The 15,658-nt window shown below is 47.0% G+C and overlaps 1 protein-coding gene across 2 annotated transcripts in view; it reads left to right on the top strand.

Annotated features, from left to right (window-relative positions):
• LSS (lanosterol synthase) overlaps nucleotides 1-12,570 on the top strand; it is a 30,581-nt gene extending 18,011 nt beyond the window's left edge. For both annotated transcript variants that reach the window (XM_043474635.1, XM_043474634.1), the window contains exons 18-22: nucleotides 7,931-7,996; nucleotides 8,394-8,474; nucleotides 8,989-9,159; nucleotides 9,907-9,985; nucleotides 10,445-12,570. In XM_043474635.1, the coding sequence (XP_043330570.1) occupies nucleotides 7,931-7,996; nucleotides 8,394-8,474; nucleotides 8,989-9,159; nucleotides 9,907-9,985; nucleotides 10,445-10,576 (529 nt within the window). In that variant the 3' untranslated portion in view covers nucleotides 10,577-12,570. The remainder of the gene's footprint in view (nucleotides 1-7,930; nucleotides 7,997-8,393; nucleotides 8,475-8,988; nucleotides 9,160-9,906; nucleotides 9,986-10,444) is intronic.
• The last annotated feature ends 3,088 nt before the right edge of the window (nucleotides 12,571-15,658 follow it).

Below are 15,658 nucleotides of genomic sequence, written 5' to 3'. Positions count from 1 at the left end.
TAATTACCTTCATCAGTTCATTTAGTCTCCAGTGATTAATGCTTGCTGTTCTTGATCTTTTGTTATCAGTTTTATGAATTCACCAGTTTTCCATCAGAGTTATAGAAATTTTTACCCAATTCAGTGTTTTGGTCCTAAACTGATCAGAAACCTTCATTCTAGAGGACTTGTCAGAGTCTTCCATGAATCTCTTTGAAGATGAAGCACTTTTGCAGGAATATTTTTGCAAAAGCTGCAAAGTAAAACAAATAATAACTTTTAAAATAATAACTGTAAATGATAATAATTGGTATTATGACTGATGACATTATATCAAGGCATACCAGATTTTTGGGAATTTCATGATTTCTGATTGTTGTTTAGTTGCTAACTCACGTACGACTCTTTTGTGACCCATGGACCATAGCCTGCCAGGGTCCTCTGTCCATGGGATTTCCCAGCCAAGAATACTGGAGTGGGTTGCCTTTTCCTTCTCCAGGGGATTTTCCCAACTCAGGGATCGAACCTGTGTCTCCTGCATTGCAGGTGGATTCTTACTGCTGAACCACCAAGAAAGCCTGTGTTTTTTGGAATATTTATATTAACAATTTCCATATAAATATTTCCTTAAAAAAGTTCAGCCTCACTTCTTATTTAACAATATTTCCCATGAAATTTAACACATAATGAAAGTTAGATAGTTGTAAAAAAACATTTCTTTCTTTTAGTAGAGAAGACTCAGTTTTCTGAAGTAATCAAAGACCTGATAAAGACAAATCATAGAATTTTAGTTTCTTAGGCATATTATATTAAAGGTAAACAAAAATCTTTCTTATTAAGATCAGACCAACAATCTAAGAAAAATATCCTTTTAACAAAGAAAAACAAATTCTAATTTTGTACCAGTGTGATTTTGATATTAAAATTCTTCCTTTTAAAAAAACTAGCATAAAATCCATTCTAATCTTAGTTGACTGAACATAAAATTCCTCTCAAGATTCCTTTTCTATAAACCTACAGCTTTTTACATCCATTCAGGTTTTGTTCTTTTTCCTTTTTTATTCTGGAACAATCATTTTACCTTAGAACAAAATAACTTTCTTTTTTCCTTCAACGAAAATGCGTATTTATTTATCCCTCATGCTTTCTACTGAAAACATACATCTGACTTCTCCTATATAGTCCACTTTTTTCATCCGTATTATTTCTTGTAGTTTTGTAAACAAAGGAACAAGCTTAGCTCTTTTGCAAATCAGTTTTGGCAAGGGAACTTGCTATAGGCAGTTTGCATTTTCTTTGAAAAGCCTCTTTTTTAAATGCTGTAGTTTCAACTTTATTAGTTCAAATGTCATTTTCTCAATTTCAAAAACATATAAAGCTTATCTAGAAAGGATGCAAGGCAGTCATCACTCTGGAGTGTGTGTGTGCTCAGTTCTTAGTCGTGTCCGACTTTACCACCCCATGGGTAGCCTGCCAGGCCCCTCTGTCCATGGGTCTTTCCAGATGAGAATACTGGAGCGGCAACACCATTTCCTCCTCCAAGGGATCTTCCCAACCCATGGGACAAGCCCACGTGTCTTGCGTCTCCTGCACTGGCAGGCGGATTCTTTACCACTTCACCACCTGGGAAGCCAGTTGTCACTCTTAGAGGATAGCATAATTGCCTGTGAACTACAGGCAAATGATTGTGAACTCTTTCTACATAATACAGTTAAAATAAACCATATGCTTTTTGGAAGTTACATTATGAGATTCCCTTGTGTCTACAGGTTCATCCCGGTGTTCTCTGCTAGAGTGGGAAGGACCGAACAGGCAGGGATGCAGGATCCCCATGTAGCTGCTGAAGGGGGTTGCTCTCTGAGTTGAGTAGGCAGAATAAAGATTTGAAAGATGGGAGAAAAACTTCTGAAGCTGGTGGCAGCTTCAACTATCAGCTGTGACTGTCTTTGAAAACTCCACCAGAATCCCCAGCCTTGCAAGTAGTTACAAGATTGCTCCCTGGCTGAAATCTGAAAAGACAAGGCAACAAAGCAGGGGCCTATCAGAGAGTGGTTGCACCTGGCTTGGAGGAGTTACAACTGTGTGTGCGGGGCAGGACGAGTGGTGTGGCTGTGCTGGCCTCTGACTGGTGCACAGCCCTTTGTTACTCAATTTGCTGTCCTATGAGAATGGTGATTTTCAAACACATGGAGTCATTCCTTAGAAGAAATACAGTGTACATTACTGCCTGTAGCTTTGCATGTAAAACCATGGAACTAACTGAAAGAAAAGTTTAATAAATGGACACATGTTTCTTGTTTTCAGTATATGCCATGCATGCATTCTATTTTGTACTTTATGAAACTATTACTTATAATAGATGATAAATGAATCTCTAATAAATCTACCTATAAATTATGGATAAAATTGAAAGTATATACTATTTCTTTATATAGATAGAGGGATAGATAATATATATATTTTCTTTTCTTTTACATGCTTATGATTCTTTTTCTTTAGAACTTGAGAAAAGACAGATTGATCTTTGTAATGGAAGCAGATCATTGGTTTCCAGAGGGTGGAGGGAGCATCAGGAGCATAAGGACACATTAGAGGGATGGTTTGTCCATTGTCCTGAGTATGCCGATGCTTTCTCAAGTGTATACATGTAGTAGAACTTACTAAATTATATACTTCAAGTAATATACCATCTGTCAGTTATACCTCAATAAAACTTCTTGAAAAAAAAAAAAAAAAACAACACCTAAAAGCACAGGTACCTGTATCTTTGCGAGGCCAAAGAAGAATGAAGTCCTTCAGCATAAAGAAAAAGGATATTGAAGTGGGGAGAAAACAGGAACAGGTTAAAGGTCAGAAGAGTTGGGTTGCACCTCAGTGGGGCTCTGCCAGCACTTTTTAAGGTGGGCTTGTCAAACAGCCAGGAAATCCAGGCTCACCAGGAGGAGAGGCACTGGCGCAGGTAGAACATTGTGCCCAGGCCCTTTCAAGTGTTATGTCCCTAATCACAGTATAGGACACACATCACAGTCTCTGGGAGCTCTAGACCTGCTAAGCCAGAGCCTGCATTTACCTAACATCCCAGATGATTCATAGACAGTTAAAGTTTGTGAACTGCTAACCCAAACTATCAATGCACAGCAGTCTTTCTTTTTTAACATTAGCTAATTATAATGTTAATCATAATTCTCCAATAGTCTGTGACCACAGTTTGAGAAATAAGAAGTTGCAGTCAGTCCTCCCACACAGGAGAAAGCTCTCTTGGGCTGTGCTGTGCTTAGCTGTTCAGTTGTGTCCAACTCTGTGCAACCCCATGGACTGTAGCCCGCCAGGCTCCTCTATCCGTGGGCATGCTCTAGGCAGGACTGCTGGAGTGGGTTGTTATGCCCTCCTCTAGGAGATCTTCCCAACCCAGGGATTGAACCCAGGTCTCCTGCATTGCAGGGAGACTCTTACTGCCTGAGCCACCAGGGAAGCCCACCCTGGGTCCTGCAGATGCTCCAGGGCACATGCACAACTGCCTGCCGGGCCCTGGGGTAGGGGATGGGGAGTGCTTCTGTGCTAAGAGCTGAGAGCAGGTACCCTCCAGTCCTTCAGCAGTTGGCAGGCCTCCAGAATAGTCATGTTGGACACATTCTTCCAGTGCAGCTGTCGTGGTGGGAGAGGGATTCCTGTGCTGCCTGCCCTGCCATCTTTCCAGGATCATCTGCAACTGATTTTGATATTGGTCTTCTAGCTAGACAGTTTGCTAAACTTTAATAAAGCTAATACACTTTGTCTTATATAGCAGTCTTAGGTTTACAGAAAGATTGCATAGAGGGTTCCTGTTTAGCCACTTTTCTCCCACCTTGTTTCCCCTGTTATTAATATCCTGCATTAATTTGATACACTTTTTTAAAATATACAATTGATGAACCGGTATTGACACATTATTGTCATCCCAAGTCCGTAGTTTACATTCAGATTCACTCTGCGCATTACAAATTTTGGGGGGGTAACATAATGGGTATTGTGATTTTAATTTCAGAATAGAATTGTTCATTGTGGTAGGAAAACAATTGTCTATTGTATATTAATCTTGTCTCCTGAAACCTTGCTGTAATTATTTAGTAGTTCCAGGAGTTTTTTGGTTGAGTCTTTGGGATTTTCTCTGTAAATAATCAGGTAACCTGTGAACAAAGACAGTTTTATTTCTTCACCCCCAATATGTATACCTTTTATTTCCTTTTCTTGTCCTATTGCTTTAGCTAGGACTTCCCATATGAAATTGAATAGGAGTGCTGAGAGTAGACATTCTTGTTCCTGATTTGGCAGGAAAGCATCTAGTTTCTCACCACTAAATATGATATTAGCTATAGGTTTTTGTGGCTGCCCTTTATCAAGTTGAGGAACTTCCTTTCTGTTCCTAGCTTGCTGAAAGCTTTTCTTATCATGAGTAAGTGTTAGATTTTGGTAAATATTTCTTCTACAGCTGTTTATTTGGTCATGTGATTTTTCTTCTTCTTTAGCCTGTTGATTTGATAGATTGCATTATTTGATTTTTCAGTGTTGAACCAGTTGTTTCATACCTGGGATAACTCTCACTTGTGATATGTAATTCTTTTCATACATGATTGGATTGGATTTGGTAATATTTTATTGAGGATTTTTTAATGCCTGTGCTACTAGAGATACTGATCTATAGTTTTCCTTTCTTATAATGTCCTTATCTGTTTTTAGTATGCTGTGCTCATCAAGTGAATTAGGCAGAATTCCCTCTTTCTTGTCTTTGGAAGAGATTGTAGAGACGGTATAATTTCTTCCTCAAATATTTGGTAGAATTCACCAGTGAATCCATCTTGGCAACTCTTTTTGTTCTGAATAATTGCTTATAGATTCTTTTGGGTTTTCTCTTAGAGAAAGCTTACAAATGACATATTTTTCCTTTCATTCCATAGGCCTGTAGTCCATTTTCTTGTTTCATTGCCCTGGCTGAGACCTTCAGTATTTTGCTTAGCAGAACTGGTAATAGTGGCATCTTTGTTCTATTTCCTGATTTTGAAGGACAATGCTTCTAATATTTCTCCATTAAGAATGACATTTGGAAGCTTGCATCTGTGTCCATTAATGAACAGCCTGAAGTTTTTACTTTACCACATCATTCTTATCTGGCTGATTGAGAAGCTTATGTTAAGCTCCCAGAATGAATGAGGGAAAATGTTCCTTCCTCTTTCTATTCCCTAGAAGAGTTTGATAAGATTAGAATGATTGTTCTTGGTGATTTAGTAGACTTCACTTATAAATTGTCTAGACCTGGAGTTCTTTTTCTGGGCAAAGTTTGTTTTTTATGCATATCTTTAGTAGTTGTAGGACTATTCATGTCCTTTATTCTTGAGGCGGTTTTGATAAGTTAATATTCTGAGTAATTTGTACATTTTGTCTAAGTTTCCAAATGTATGTGTTTTTCTTTTTCTCACTTTTTAATTTCTGCTAAAACTAGAGTCATACCACTCTTTTCATTGCTGATGTTACTTATTTGTTCCTTCATCCTTTGTACTAGTATCTCTTGCTGAGTGACAGTATTATGACAGACTTGGTCGCTCAAAGCAACACATGTCTGTCACCTCACAGTTTCTGTGGGTCAGGAGTCTAGGCACGGCTGAGCCGGGGCCTCTGCTCTGGATTTCCCTAGGTGGCCATCAGGATGCTGGCAGCATGGGGGCCTCACCTGAGCCTCAACTGGGGTCTGCCCCAAATGCGTGCAGTTGTTGGCCTGTTTCCATCCCTCGAGGGTTGTTGGCCCCAGGTCCCATGTTCTTGTTGACTGCTGGCTGGAGCCACCCTTGAGTTCCTGCTGTGTGGGCCTCTGTACAGTGGCTCCATGAGAACCAGCAAGGGTGGGTCCAGTAGCGCCAGGGAGTCCATCCACCAGTCAGGGGAAGCTGGAGGCAGTGACTGTCAACTTGCAGGGTCAGCTGGCTCCATGCAGGTTATGGGCCACCGCTCATGGATGACATGGGCTGAGTGCCTGGGGGCAAGTGAGCATTGTGGGGGGTGGGTCATCCTGAGGCTGTATGCGTACCTTCACCTCTAGCTTTTTCAGAGAACCCGGTCTTCTTCAGAAGTATCAGTTAGGCCTGTGATGGATCTTCTCTGCCCTCTGAATGTATCATTTTCTCTCTCACTTTATGTTTACTTAAAAAATTTCATTTGTGCGACTTAAACCTATCTATGTCACTGACCCTGTTTTTGGTGACACCGATCCCCTTTGTAGCTGCTTCTCCTGTGGGCTTGTCCCTGAGGTTTTCTCTTTCATTTCCTCCTTTATCTGCCCCTTCGCTCTCCTCCTGTGACCTGTGATCGCTGCTCCTTCAGCCTTGTATCTCCTCTATGAACCATTTGTCTTTGTGTATTTTAAGGAAGATCATGCTCGTACTTATTTTATGTATTTTAAGGGAGACCATGCTCATATTGGGCACAATAAAGGACAGAAATGGTATGGACCTAACAGAAGCTGAAGATATTAAGAAGAGGTGGCTGGAGTACACAGAAGAACTATATAAAAAGATCCTAATGACCTAGAAAACCACAATGATGTGATCACTCAGCTAGAGCCAGACTTCCTAGAATGCAAAGTCAAGTGGGCCTTAGGAAGCATCACTATGAACAAAGCTAGTGGAGGTGATGGAATTCCAGCTGAGCTATTTCAAATCCTAAAAGATGATGCTGTTAAAGTGCTGCACTCAATATGCCAGCAAATTTGAAAAACTCAGCAGTGGCCACAGGACTGGAAAAAGTCAGTTTTCATTCTAATCTCAAAGAAAGGCAATTCCAAAGAATGTTCAGACTACACAATTGCACTCCTCTCACACACTAGCAAAGTAATGCTCAAAATTCTCCAAGCCAGGCTTCAATAGTACATGAACCATGAACTTCCAGATGTTCAAGCTGGTTTTAGAAAAGGCAAAAGAACCAGAGATCAAATTGCCAACATTGTTGGATCATTGAAAAAGCAAGAGAGTTTCAGAAAAACATTTACTTCTGTTTTATTGACTATGCCAAAGCCTTTGACTGTGTGGATCACAACAAACTGTGAAATATTCTTCAAGAGATGGGAATACCAGACCACCTGACCTGCCTCCTGAGAAATCTGTATGCAGGTTAAGAAGCAACAGTTAGAACCAGACATGGAACAATGAACTGGTTCCAAATTGGGAAGGGAGTACGTCAAGGCTGTATATTGTCAGCTTGCTCATTTAACTTATATGCAGAGTATCTCATGTGAAACGCTGAGCTCCAAAACCACTGCAGATGGTGACTGCAGCCATGGAATTAAAAGATGCTTGCTCCTTGGAAGAAAAGCCATGACAAACCTAGACAGAATGTTAAAAAGAATAGACATTACTTTGCTGACAAAGATCCATCTAGTCAAAGCTATGGTTTTTCTAGTAGTCATCTATGGATGTGAGAGCTGGACCATAAAGAAAGCTGAGCACTGAGGAATTAATGCTTTTGAACTGTGGTGTTAGAGAATATTCTTAAGAGTCCCTTGGACTGCAAAGAGATCAAACCATTCAATCCTAAAGGAAATCAGTCCTGAATATTCATTGGAAGGACTGATGCTGAAGCTGAAATTCCAATACTTTGGCCACTTGATGAGAAGAACTGACCTGTTGGAAAAGACCCTGATGCTGGGAAAGATTGAGGGCAGGAGGAGAAGGGGACGACAGGATGAGATGGTTGGATGGCATCACCAACTCGATGGACATGAGTTTGAGCAAGCTCCAGGAGTTGGTGATGGACAGGGAAGCCTGGCGTGCTGCAGTCCATGGGGTTGCAAAAAGTTGGACATGACTGAGCAACTGAACTGACTGACTGATGTTCATACTTCTGAGGCGGTAGAGTGGGGGGTGAGGGTAGCAGGTGCACTGCTGCTTTGCTGGAATGGACATTGTGATGTCCCACTGTGTTGCAGGGAGACCCTCGAGCGGGGCTTGCAGTTCTGTCGGCAGAAGCAGAGGCCTGATGGCTCCTGGGAAGGGTGAGTGCTGCCTGTGGGTGCAGATGCCAGGGGCAGGGGTGGGAGGGGGGCACTGTGCTGCCCAGAAGTCTCTGGACATGCTCCTGGGCCATCCCCCACAGTCACTGCTCAGCATTTTGCTGGGCAGTGTAGCCAAGGGCGTTGGAAGTACTTGGTGGCCTGATGGCTCCTCACCCACTTCCTCTGGGCTTGGATCTGGCTTGTGAAGCTGTCCGTGGAAGCCAGGTTGGGCAGGTCTGTCTCCGTGTTGCAGGCTTGAGGATGTTTTTCTTGAAAACAGATGCAGCCCCTCCCTGCACTCCAGAGGGTGCTGGAGGTGTGCCTGCAGCCTGTTGTCTGGCGCTCTGCCGTGACTGAGAACTCAGGGACCGGACTGTTCCCCCTTGTCTTCCTCCAGCTCCTGGGGCGTGTGCTTCACGTACGGCACCTGGTTTGGGCTGGAAGCCTTCGCCTGCATGGGGCACACCTACCATAATGGGTGAGTGCAGGCATTTGTGCTGTGGTGGGAGGCCGTCTTCTCAGCATAATACTCTGCTGGGGGCTTTCTTCCTCAGATGTTTGACTTTGGGATTGTTTTTACATGCTTTTAAACATTGAGATAAGATCAGTTTTCCAGAAAAATGTATGAGGTGCTGTGCCTCGCTGCTCTGCAGAGCCTTTTGGCTAGTGTGGGGCAGGAAGCCTTTGGCCCTCTGCCCTCCCCCAGCTCACCTACCCCACCCAAGTCCCACATCTGGGCTGGAGCAGGAGCAGCCACAGGCCAGGAGGTTGGCCAGGCTGGGTTGTGTCACTTTCGGGAGCCCATCTGCAGCTGTCTGGTCATCTCTCAAAATCCTGTGATGCTGGTACCTCTGTCCCTTTCACCTCCCCTCTGGCGCGCTGAGTGCAGGGGGCCCACACCCCCCTCTCCGTTACCTGAGGAAGCCTGGCCAGGGTGAGGAGGGGCAGGGACCCTGCCCAGAGTGATGGCTCTGAGTCTTCTGTCTCTGCAGGGCTGCCTGTGCGGAGATCTCCCGGGCCTGTGACTTCCTGCTGTCCCGACAGATGGCAGACGGAGGCTGGGGGGAGGACTTCGAGTCCTGCGAGCAGCGTCGCTACGTGCAGAGTGCCCGGTCCCAGATCCACAACACGTGCTGGGCCCTGATGGGGCTGATGGCCGTCAGGTGGGGGCTTGAGGCCTCTCCCGGAGCCGCGGGGTCGGGCGGAGGAAGGACAGTGAGCCGGCAGCCAGGGTGGGCACGGCAGCAGGGGGAGGGGGAGGTCACCTTGATAGGTGACAGGTCCGCACGGCCAGGTGGTGGTTCCTGCAAAAGGCCTCTGAACAAGGTCAGCCAGGGCACAGGGCTGCCAGGGCATGACTGTGTAGCAGCACCTGCAGCGGCTGTGTCACAAATGTACTCAGGCATATGCACACATGACATGCACACACAGAGTCATGCACACGGACGTGTATGTGGTGCCCCAGTCTGTGCCCCCTGTTGGATTTGGGGCCATTGGGAAACCTCCCTAAACCCCTCAGAGGAAGGCCAAGGGTGTGGGCAGGGGCAGACAGGCTGCACCTTGACCTGAGCCATCGTGCCTCCTGGTGCCTCATCCAGCAGTGAACGAGGTTAGGCCCCTGAGGACCAGTGGCCAGGTGGACGGGAGAGCACTGCTTATGGCAGGGACAGCTCGCTTGGCCACAGGTGGGCTGCCCTCCTGCCCCCTCGTCTCCATCCCAGTGGCATTCCCGCTCCCCGGGGTGTCTGGAGGACCGGCTGTTCCCAGCGGGCCTAGAGGTTCAGGGTGTCCATCATCAGGCGGTGTTTCTCATCCTTATCCCTGTGCTTGGCTGCGTGAGCCTGAGGACCCAGCCGGAGGGGGTCTCATTCAGAGGGGTGACGGGAGTGTTCAGTGCCCCTCTCTCCCAGGCACCCTGATGTGGCGGCCCTGGAGAGAGGAGTCAGCTATCTGCTTGAAAAGCAGCTGCCCAACGGGGACTGGCCCCAGGTACGTGTGGCTCCCCCCACAACAGGGCCCGAGACCCCTCATGGCCTATGGGCGGGGTTTCACCTGCAGGGTTTGGGCGTCACAAACATCACCAGGGTTGGAAGCAGGTCTGTGACAGTGGCAGGTCCTAATGGCCTGGGCTGGTGGCAGGGCTGGTGGTGTCAGGGAAGGGCTGGAGGAGAGAAGCTCACAGCCAAGACACCTTGGGCTGAACCGGTGGCCCCTTACTGAAAAGGAAGTGTGGGAGGGCATGGGGTCATGAGATCAGGGGAGGCTGACCCCCCTTCTGGTGAGTCCACATGAGCCTGCAAGGGGCTGGTGGCCCAGGCTGAGGTTTGCTTTAGGGCCTGGGGTCCTAGAGGTGGGGGGTGGTAAGCCTGCCTGCTGAGGTCAGGGTCCGGTTCAGGGAGCTGTCCTCCACCTAGTGGAGCCGCTGTGTTAACCCCTGTGTCTTTTCAGGAGAACATCAGCGGGGTCTTCAACAAGTCCTGCGCCATCAGCTACACTAGCTACAGAAACGTCTTCCCCATCTGGGCCCTCGGGCGCTTCTCCCGTCTGCACCCCGAGAGCGCCCTCGCTGGCAACCCTTGAGAGAACGCCTGCGGGTGCCTGGGCGGGTAGGGGGTGCTGGTCTCCGAGTTCCAGGGGAAGTTGGGGCGGGGCGGGGCCTGCTGCGGGGGCGGGGCCTTCAGCTGGTGGAGCAATTTCCGGCTAGAGGAGCACGGGTGAGGGGAGCGACAGAGTGAACCTTGATGCTGGATACAGCGCATTGCGTTCATGGAACCGCCTGGAGCGGTCGGTATCTGGCCTAGCTGTGGGCGGGGCTGGGAGCTTTCCTGACCAACCACCGAGATCGGGAGACCAGCGGCTACGCCTTGTACGCATCCTGCCGCGCGCTGTCGAGGGCCAACTCTCCCTGCCTCTGTCTCTGGCTGAGGGACGTGCTAGTCTCCCTATCACCCCAGCAGGAGAGGCTGGGCCTCGCTGTTCACCAAAGCCGGTTGGGCTCTCCAGGATGGGGGACCAGACTCGGTGAGTGTCCGGGGCTGCTCAGAGGAGAGCCAGATGCTGCACCCTGGCCCCGCCCCAGGTCGCGGTTCAACCAGCTTGTGGGGCGCCAGCATGGCTACCTCTAGAAGTTAGAGTTGTCTCCTAATGAGAAAAGCAGGAGCCTGAGCTAACACGGGGTGAAGGGTTGTGGGTGGCCCCACACGGGGACGACCCTCACGCCCCCTCTAGGGTGCTGCCTCTCAATTCTCTGGCTTCTAAATGCCTCTGGTTTGGCGTGCATGGACTTCGGGCTCAGGTTGGAAAGTCTTAAGTCCTGGAATTGCTTCTGACCTACAAGGATGGGCAGCTCACATGCGCAGGCTTCCTGGGAGTGTGGCTGTGAAGGCCATAGAGCTTTGATGAGGGCCAGAACCAGGCCTGGTGTCACCCTTGGGCCCCATCTCCTTCTCACCCACCCCAGGGCTGGAGGGACCCAGAGAGGTGCCACCTCCCCTTCTGACGGCAGCCCCAGCCACGCTCCCCCAGCCACGCTCCCCCAGCCAACTGTTCTCCCTCAGACAGCCAGAGACGCCTGGATGCCCCCCTGCTCCCACCATTCCTGCCGGGAACCCTGAAGGCCTCTTGGAGGTTTGCACCCTGTGGCCTTGCTCCCGCTGGTCCTGGGGCCCCCAGTGCAGTCCCTGACTTCTGTCTGGGGCTCGCCTGCGAGGAGCCTTTTCCTGAGCTGCCCCAGTCCCCCTCCCCCAACTACCCCAGGTGGTGGTCCTCCTGCTGCAAGCCTTGCAGGGCCTGGGCACAGGTAGGCAGGCAGGTCCTGCTGCTCTACGAACCGCCCCACTGGCACCTAGTGGTGTTTAGTTGTGCTGGTTGAATGTCAGCACTCTGCGGGCACTTTTAAAGGAGTGTTTATGTTGCTGAAGGTGCTGTGCTGGACCCTTTGGGATCGGTCCAGTTTGCTCTTGTTCCAGCAGCAGACAGTGGTTTACCAGTTTGCTCCTGGCAGTAGCCACTGCCAGGCATGACCAGGTCACTGGACAAAACACTAAGCTTCCCGAAAAGAAATGAACATCCACCTTTATACTGAAACATTATTGAAAGTCACCTGTCTCACCAGTTACCTTAGTGCCCAGATCCAGCCCCTAGGCAGAGGCACGTAGTGCTCTTGTCTTGTCCTGGAAGCAGTCATGGACTTGGGTCCTTCACGCCCCATGGTGGACACTGGACCACCACCCCTCAGTCTCAGGGAAAAAGAAACTGCACAAGATAAGCAGGAGGCACTCGAGTTATCTGAGGGAGAAATACTTGCCTCAGCCTGATGAAAAATCAAGTTCTCTATCCTGGGTGAAGGATTAATGGATCTTGATTCACACTGCTTTTCTTTTGGTTATCGGGAGCAAAATCTGAATGTTCACCAGGACATAAACCAGATCTGACCCTTTGAGGGATTCTCTAACCAAAGTGCTTAACGAATAATAAAAATGTGCCTCCAAGAAAGTACTTTCCTTACTGAGCATAACCAATGTTGATACATAGATCTGAATTTTTTTCTGGTAATAAAAATGTTTAAAAACTGATGCCATCAACTATGGCTTCCTCATTCTCTCAGCTCTCAGCAACTAATTACAGGTTAATTGGCTGGCTTGATTTAGTTTCATCTCTCCATCTGCAGTAAAAAGTTTTATTTATCACTCCTGTTGTTTAAAAAAAAAAAGTTAGACGCACAAGACAATGGGATATGAAGGCCAGAAAGTCAAAGGGGACTGGGAGGGACGTTGCTTGACTTGCTTGGTGTTGTCAGCCTCCAAGCTCCTGGCTCGGCTTTCTCCCTGCTTGTGGGGAGGGGGCATCTGGGTTCTTCTCTCCATAAGGCATCTGGGTTCCAGCAGGATCACAGGAACTGCCCTTGGAAGTATCCATGTTGGAAGCTGGAGATGCAGCTCTGGAGAGCTCAGGAAACTTCCTAGGGGCCCTGGGGCAGCCGGCCTTGACATTGGTTGCGTTTTTCACTTGGAAAAATGCACCTCAAGGTTGCGTTTTTTACTTGGAATTTCTGCTGCTGTTCTACAGACCCTCGTTTCTCACTCAGGGTTAGGGTGATACTGGTAACTTCAGAGTTACTTGTATTCTTTCGTGCAAATGATTCCCCCATTAGTTTCTATGAGCCTATTATTGGTACATGACTTGCAGGCTTCCTCATGGGAAAGTACTGCACGGAGGCTGTTTGAGACCCGCATTGCCATCACTGCAGAGCAGCTGCTTTGGTGGCTTCAGGCAGACTCTGGTGCCTGCCCCACAGCAAGGATATTCATGGGTGCAGGACAGAGCGAGCCTTCAGCTCCGTGTTCCCTGACACCCCCCATTTCTCGGGAAGATGGAGGAGCAGGGCCTGCCCTCAGGTCATCCAGGAGTAGACAGGCACTGAAATGCCCTGAAGGTGGCCAGAAGACAAAAAAATGAGCAGAGCTTCAGTGGCCTGTTGGATAATAGTGAGCGGTCCACCCTGTGTAATCTGAGTCCTAGGAAATGGGGAGGGAGGGCAGGAGGCAGGCAGTAAAATACTTAAGTAACTGTGGCTGAAATTTTCCCAAACATGATACGTATAAGCTCACATTCATGAAGCTCAACCCATGTAGCAGGATAATCACAGACCAAAAAGCCCAAGTAAAACCCACTTCAAGGCTCATGATAATCGATGATGAAAACTAAGGATGAATACAGCTTAAAAGCAAGCAAAACGGGTAAGTTAGGCTTCCCTAGTATCTCAGTGGTAAAGAATCTACCTGCCAATGTAGGAGACACAGGTTTGATCCCTGATATAGGAAGATCTCACATGTGGCAGAGCAACGAAGCCCATGCACCACAACTACTGATCCTATGCTCTAGAGCCCGGGAGCTGCAACTGCTGAAGCTCTTACTCTAGAGCTCGCAAGTCACACCTACTGAGCCCACACGCCCTAGAGCCCATGCTCCACAGTAAGAGAGGCCACTGCAATGAGAAGCTCATGCACTGCTGCAACTAGAGAGTAGCCTTGGCTCACCACAACTAGAGAAAAGCCCGAAAAGCAACAAAGACGTACATCACCAATTCAAATAATTGTACTAACTGTAAAGGGCTAAGCATTCTGGTTAAAAGGCAGGGATTGTCATGTTGGATGAAAAGCATGACACATCTATGTTGTCCATTAGAAATTTCTATTTTTTTTGGTAAGATTTATTTATTTGGCTTCATCGGGTCTTTGTTGTGGCATGCGGGATCTTTGTTGCTGCTGGCAGGCTCAGCAGTTGCAGCACATGGGCTCTCTAGTTTGTAGTGTGTGGGCTTAGTTGCTCTGTGGCATGTGAGATCGTAGTTCGCTAACCGGGATTGAACCCATGTCCACTGCATTGCAAGGTGGATTCTTAACCACTGAACCACCAGTCTCGGGAAGTCTCCATAAGAAGTTTTTAGTATAAAGATACAGGACAAAGGTGAAAGTTCAGGAAAAATGTGTAATGAAATCACAAATAAGAAAAAGTGCTATATTAGTAGATTTCAGGAAAAGGAACAGTATCAGAAATAGAGACATTTACTAATGATAAAAATGTCAATTCAACAAGAAGACTTAACAATCTTATATGCACCTAATAATAGAGCTTCAACATACATGAAGCAAAAACTGGTGGGACTACAGAGACAATTAGACAAATACATGATAAAAGCCGGAGATTGCGGTACTTGTCTCAGCAACTGTAGACGAAACCTCCAACCAGCTTGAGTAGCTGCATTTATATAACATAGCATTCTTTCTGGTGCTAATTCACTAAGATAGGCCATGTACTGGGTCAGGAGACAAGTGTCAAGAAAATCAAAAGGATTGAAACTGTAAAGAGTGTACTGTGACTGCTGTGGAGTTAAGTTAGAAATCAGTAATAAAAAGTCTTAGAAAATCCCAAATATATGGAAATGAAACAAATATACTTCTAAATCATCTATAGTCAGGCTTTTCTAGTGGTTCAGTGGTTAAGAATCCACCTTGTAATGCAGGGGACATGGGTTTGATCCCTGGTCCGGGAAGATCCCATATGCTACTGGGCAACTAAGCTCGAGTGCCACAACTCCTGAAGCCTGTGCACCCAGAGCGGGCGCTCTAGAGAAGCCACCTCAGTGAGAAGCCCACACACTGCAGTGAAGAGAGTAGCCCCCAACTGGAGAGCTCTTGTGTAGCATCAAAGACCCAGCACAGCCAAAAATAAAGACATAAAAAATAAATCATCTGGAATAAAAATAAAAGCACAAGGGGAATTAGAAAGTATTTCAAACTGAACAAAAATAAAAACATAACGTCAAAATTTGTGGGTTGTCAGTAACACAGTGTTTAGAGAAATATTTATAGGCTTACGTATTAGTGCTGAAAATTAGGCTTCCACCTTAAGAATCTTAAAACCAAAGTAAGTAGAAGGAAGGGAATACGGGACAGAAGAGTAGATATCCGATGCAAGAAGATCAATGAAACCAAGAGGTGATGCTTTGAGAAAAGTTAACAGGCCTCTAGTCTGACCAAGTTAAGAACCTGTATTGGGACTACAAGTGGTACATCAGTACAGATCCTGCAGAAGTCAGCCTGCGCCCTTCTCCCTGGCTCACATCAGTCCCTCCACTCTGCTTGTTGTACGTGCTCCTGC

Source organism: Cervus canadensis, chromosome 7 (genome assembly GCF_019320065.1).
Source record: "Cervus canadensis isolate Bull #8, Minnesota chromosome 7, ASM1932006v1, whole genome shotgun sequence".
In the NCBI taxonomy this organism is placed as follows: domain Eukaryota; kingdom Metazoa; phylum Chordata; class Mammalia; order Artiodactyla; family Cervidae; genus Cervus; species Cervus canadensis.
This window is presented reverse-complemented; position numbering and strand designations above follow the sequence as displayed.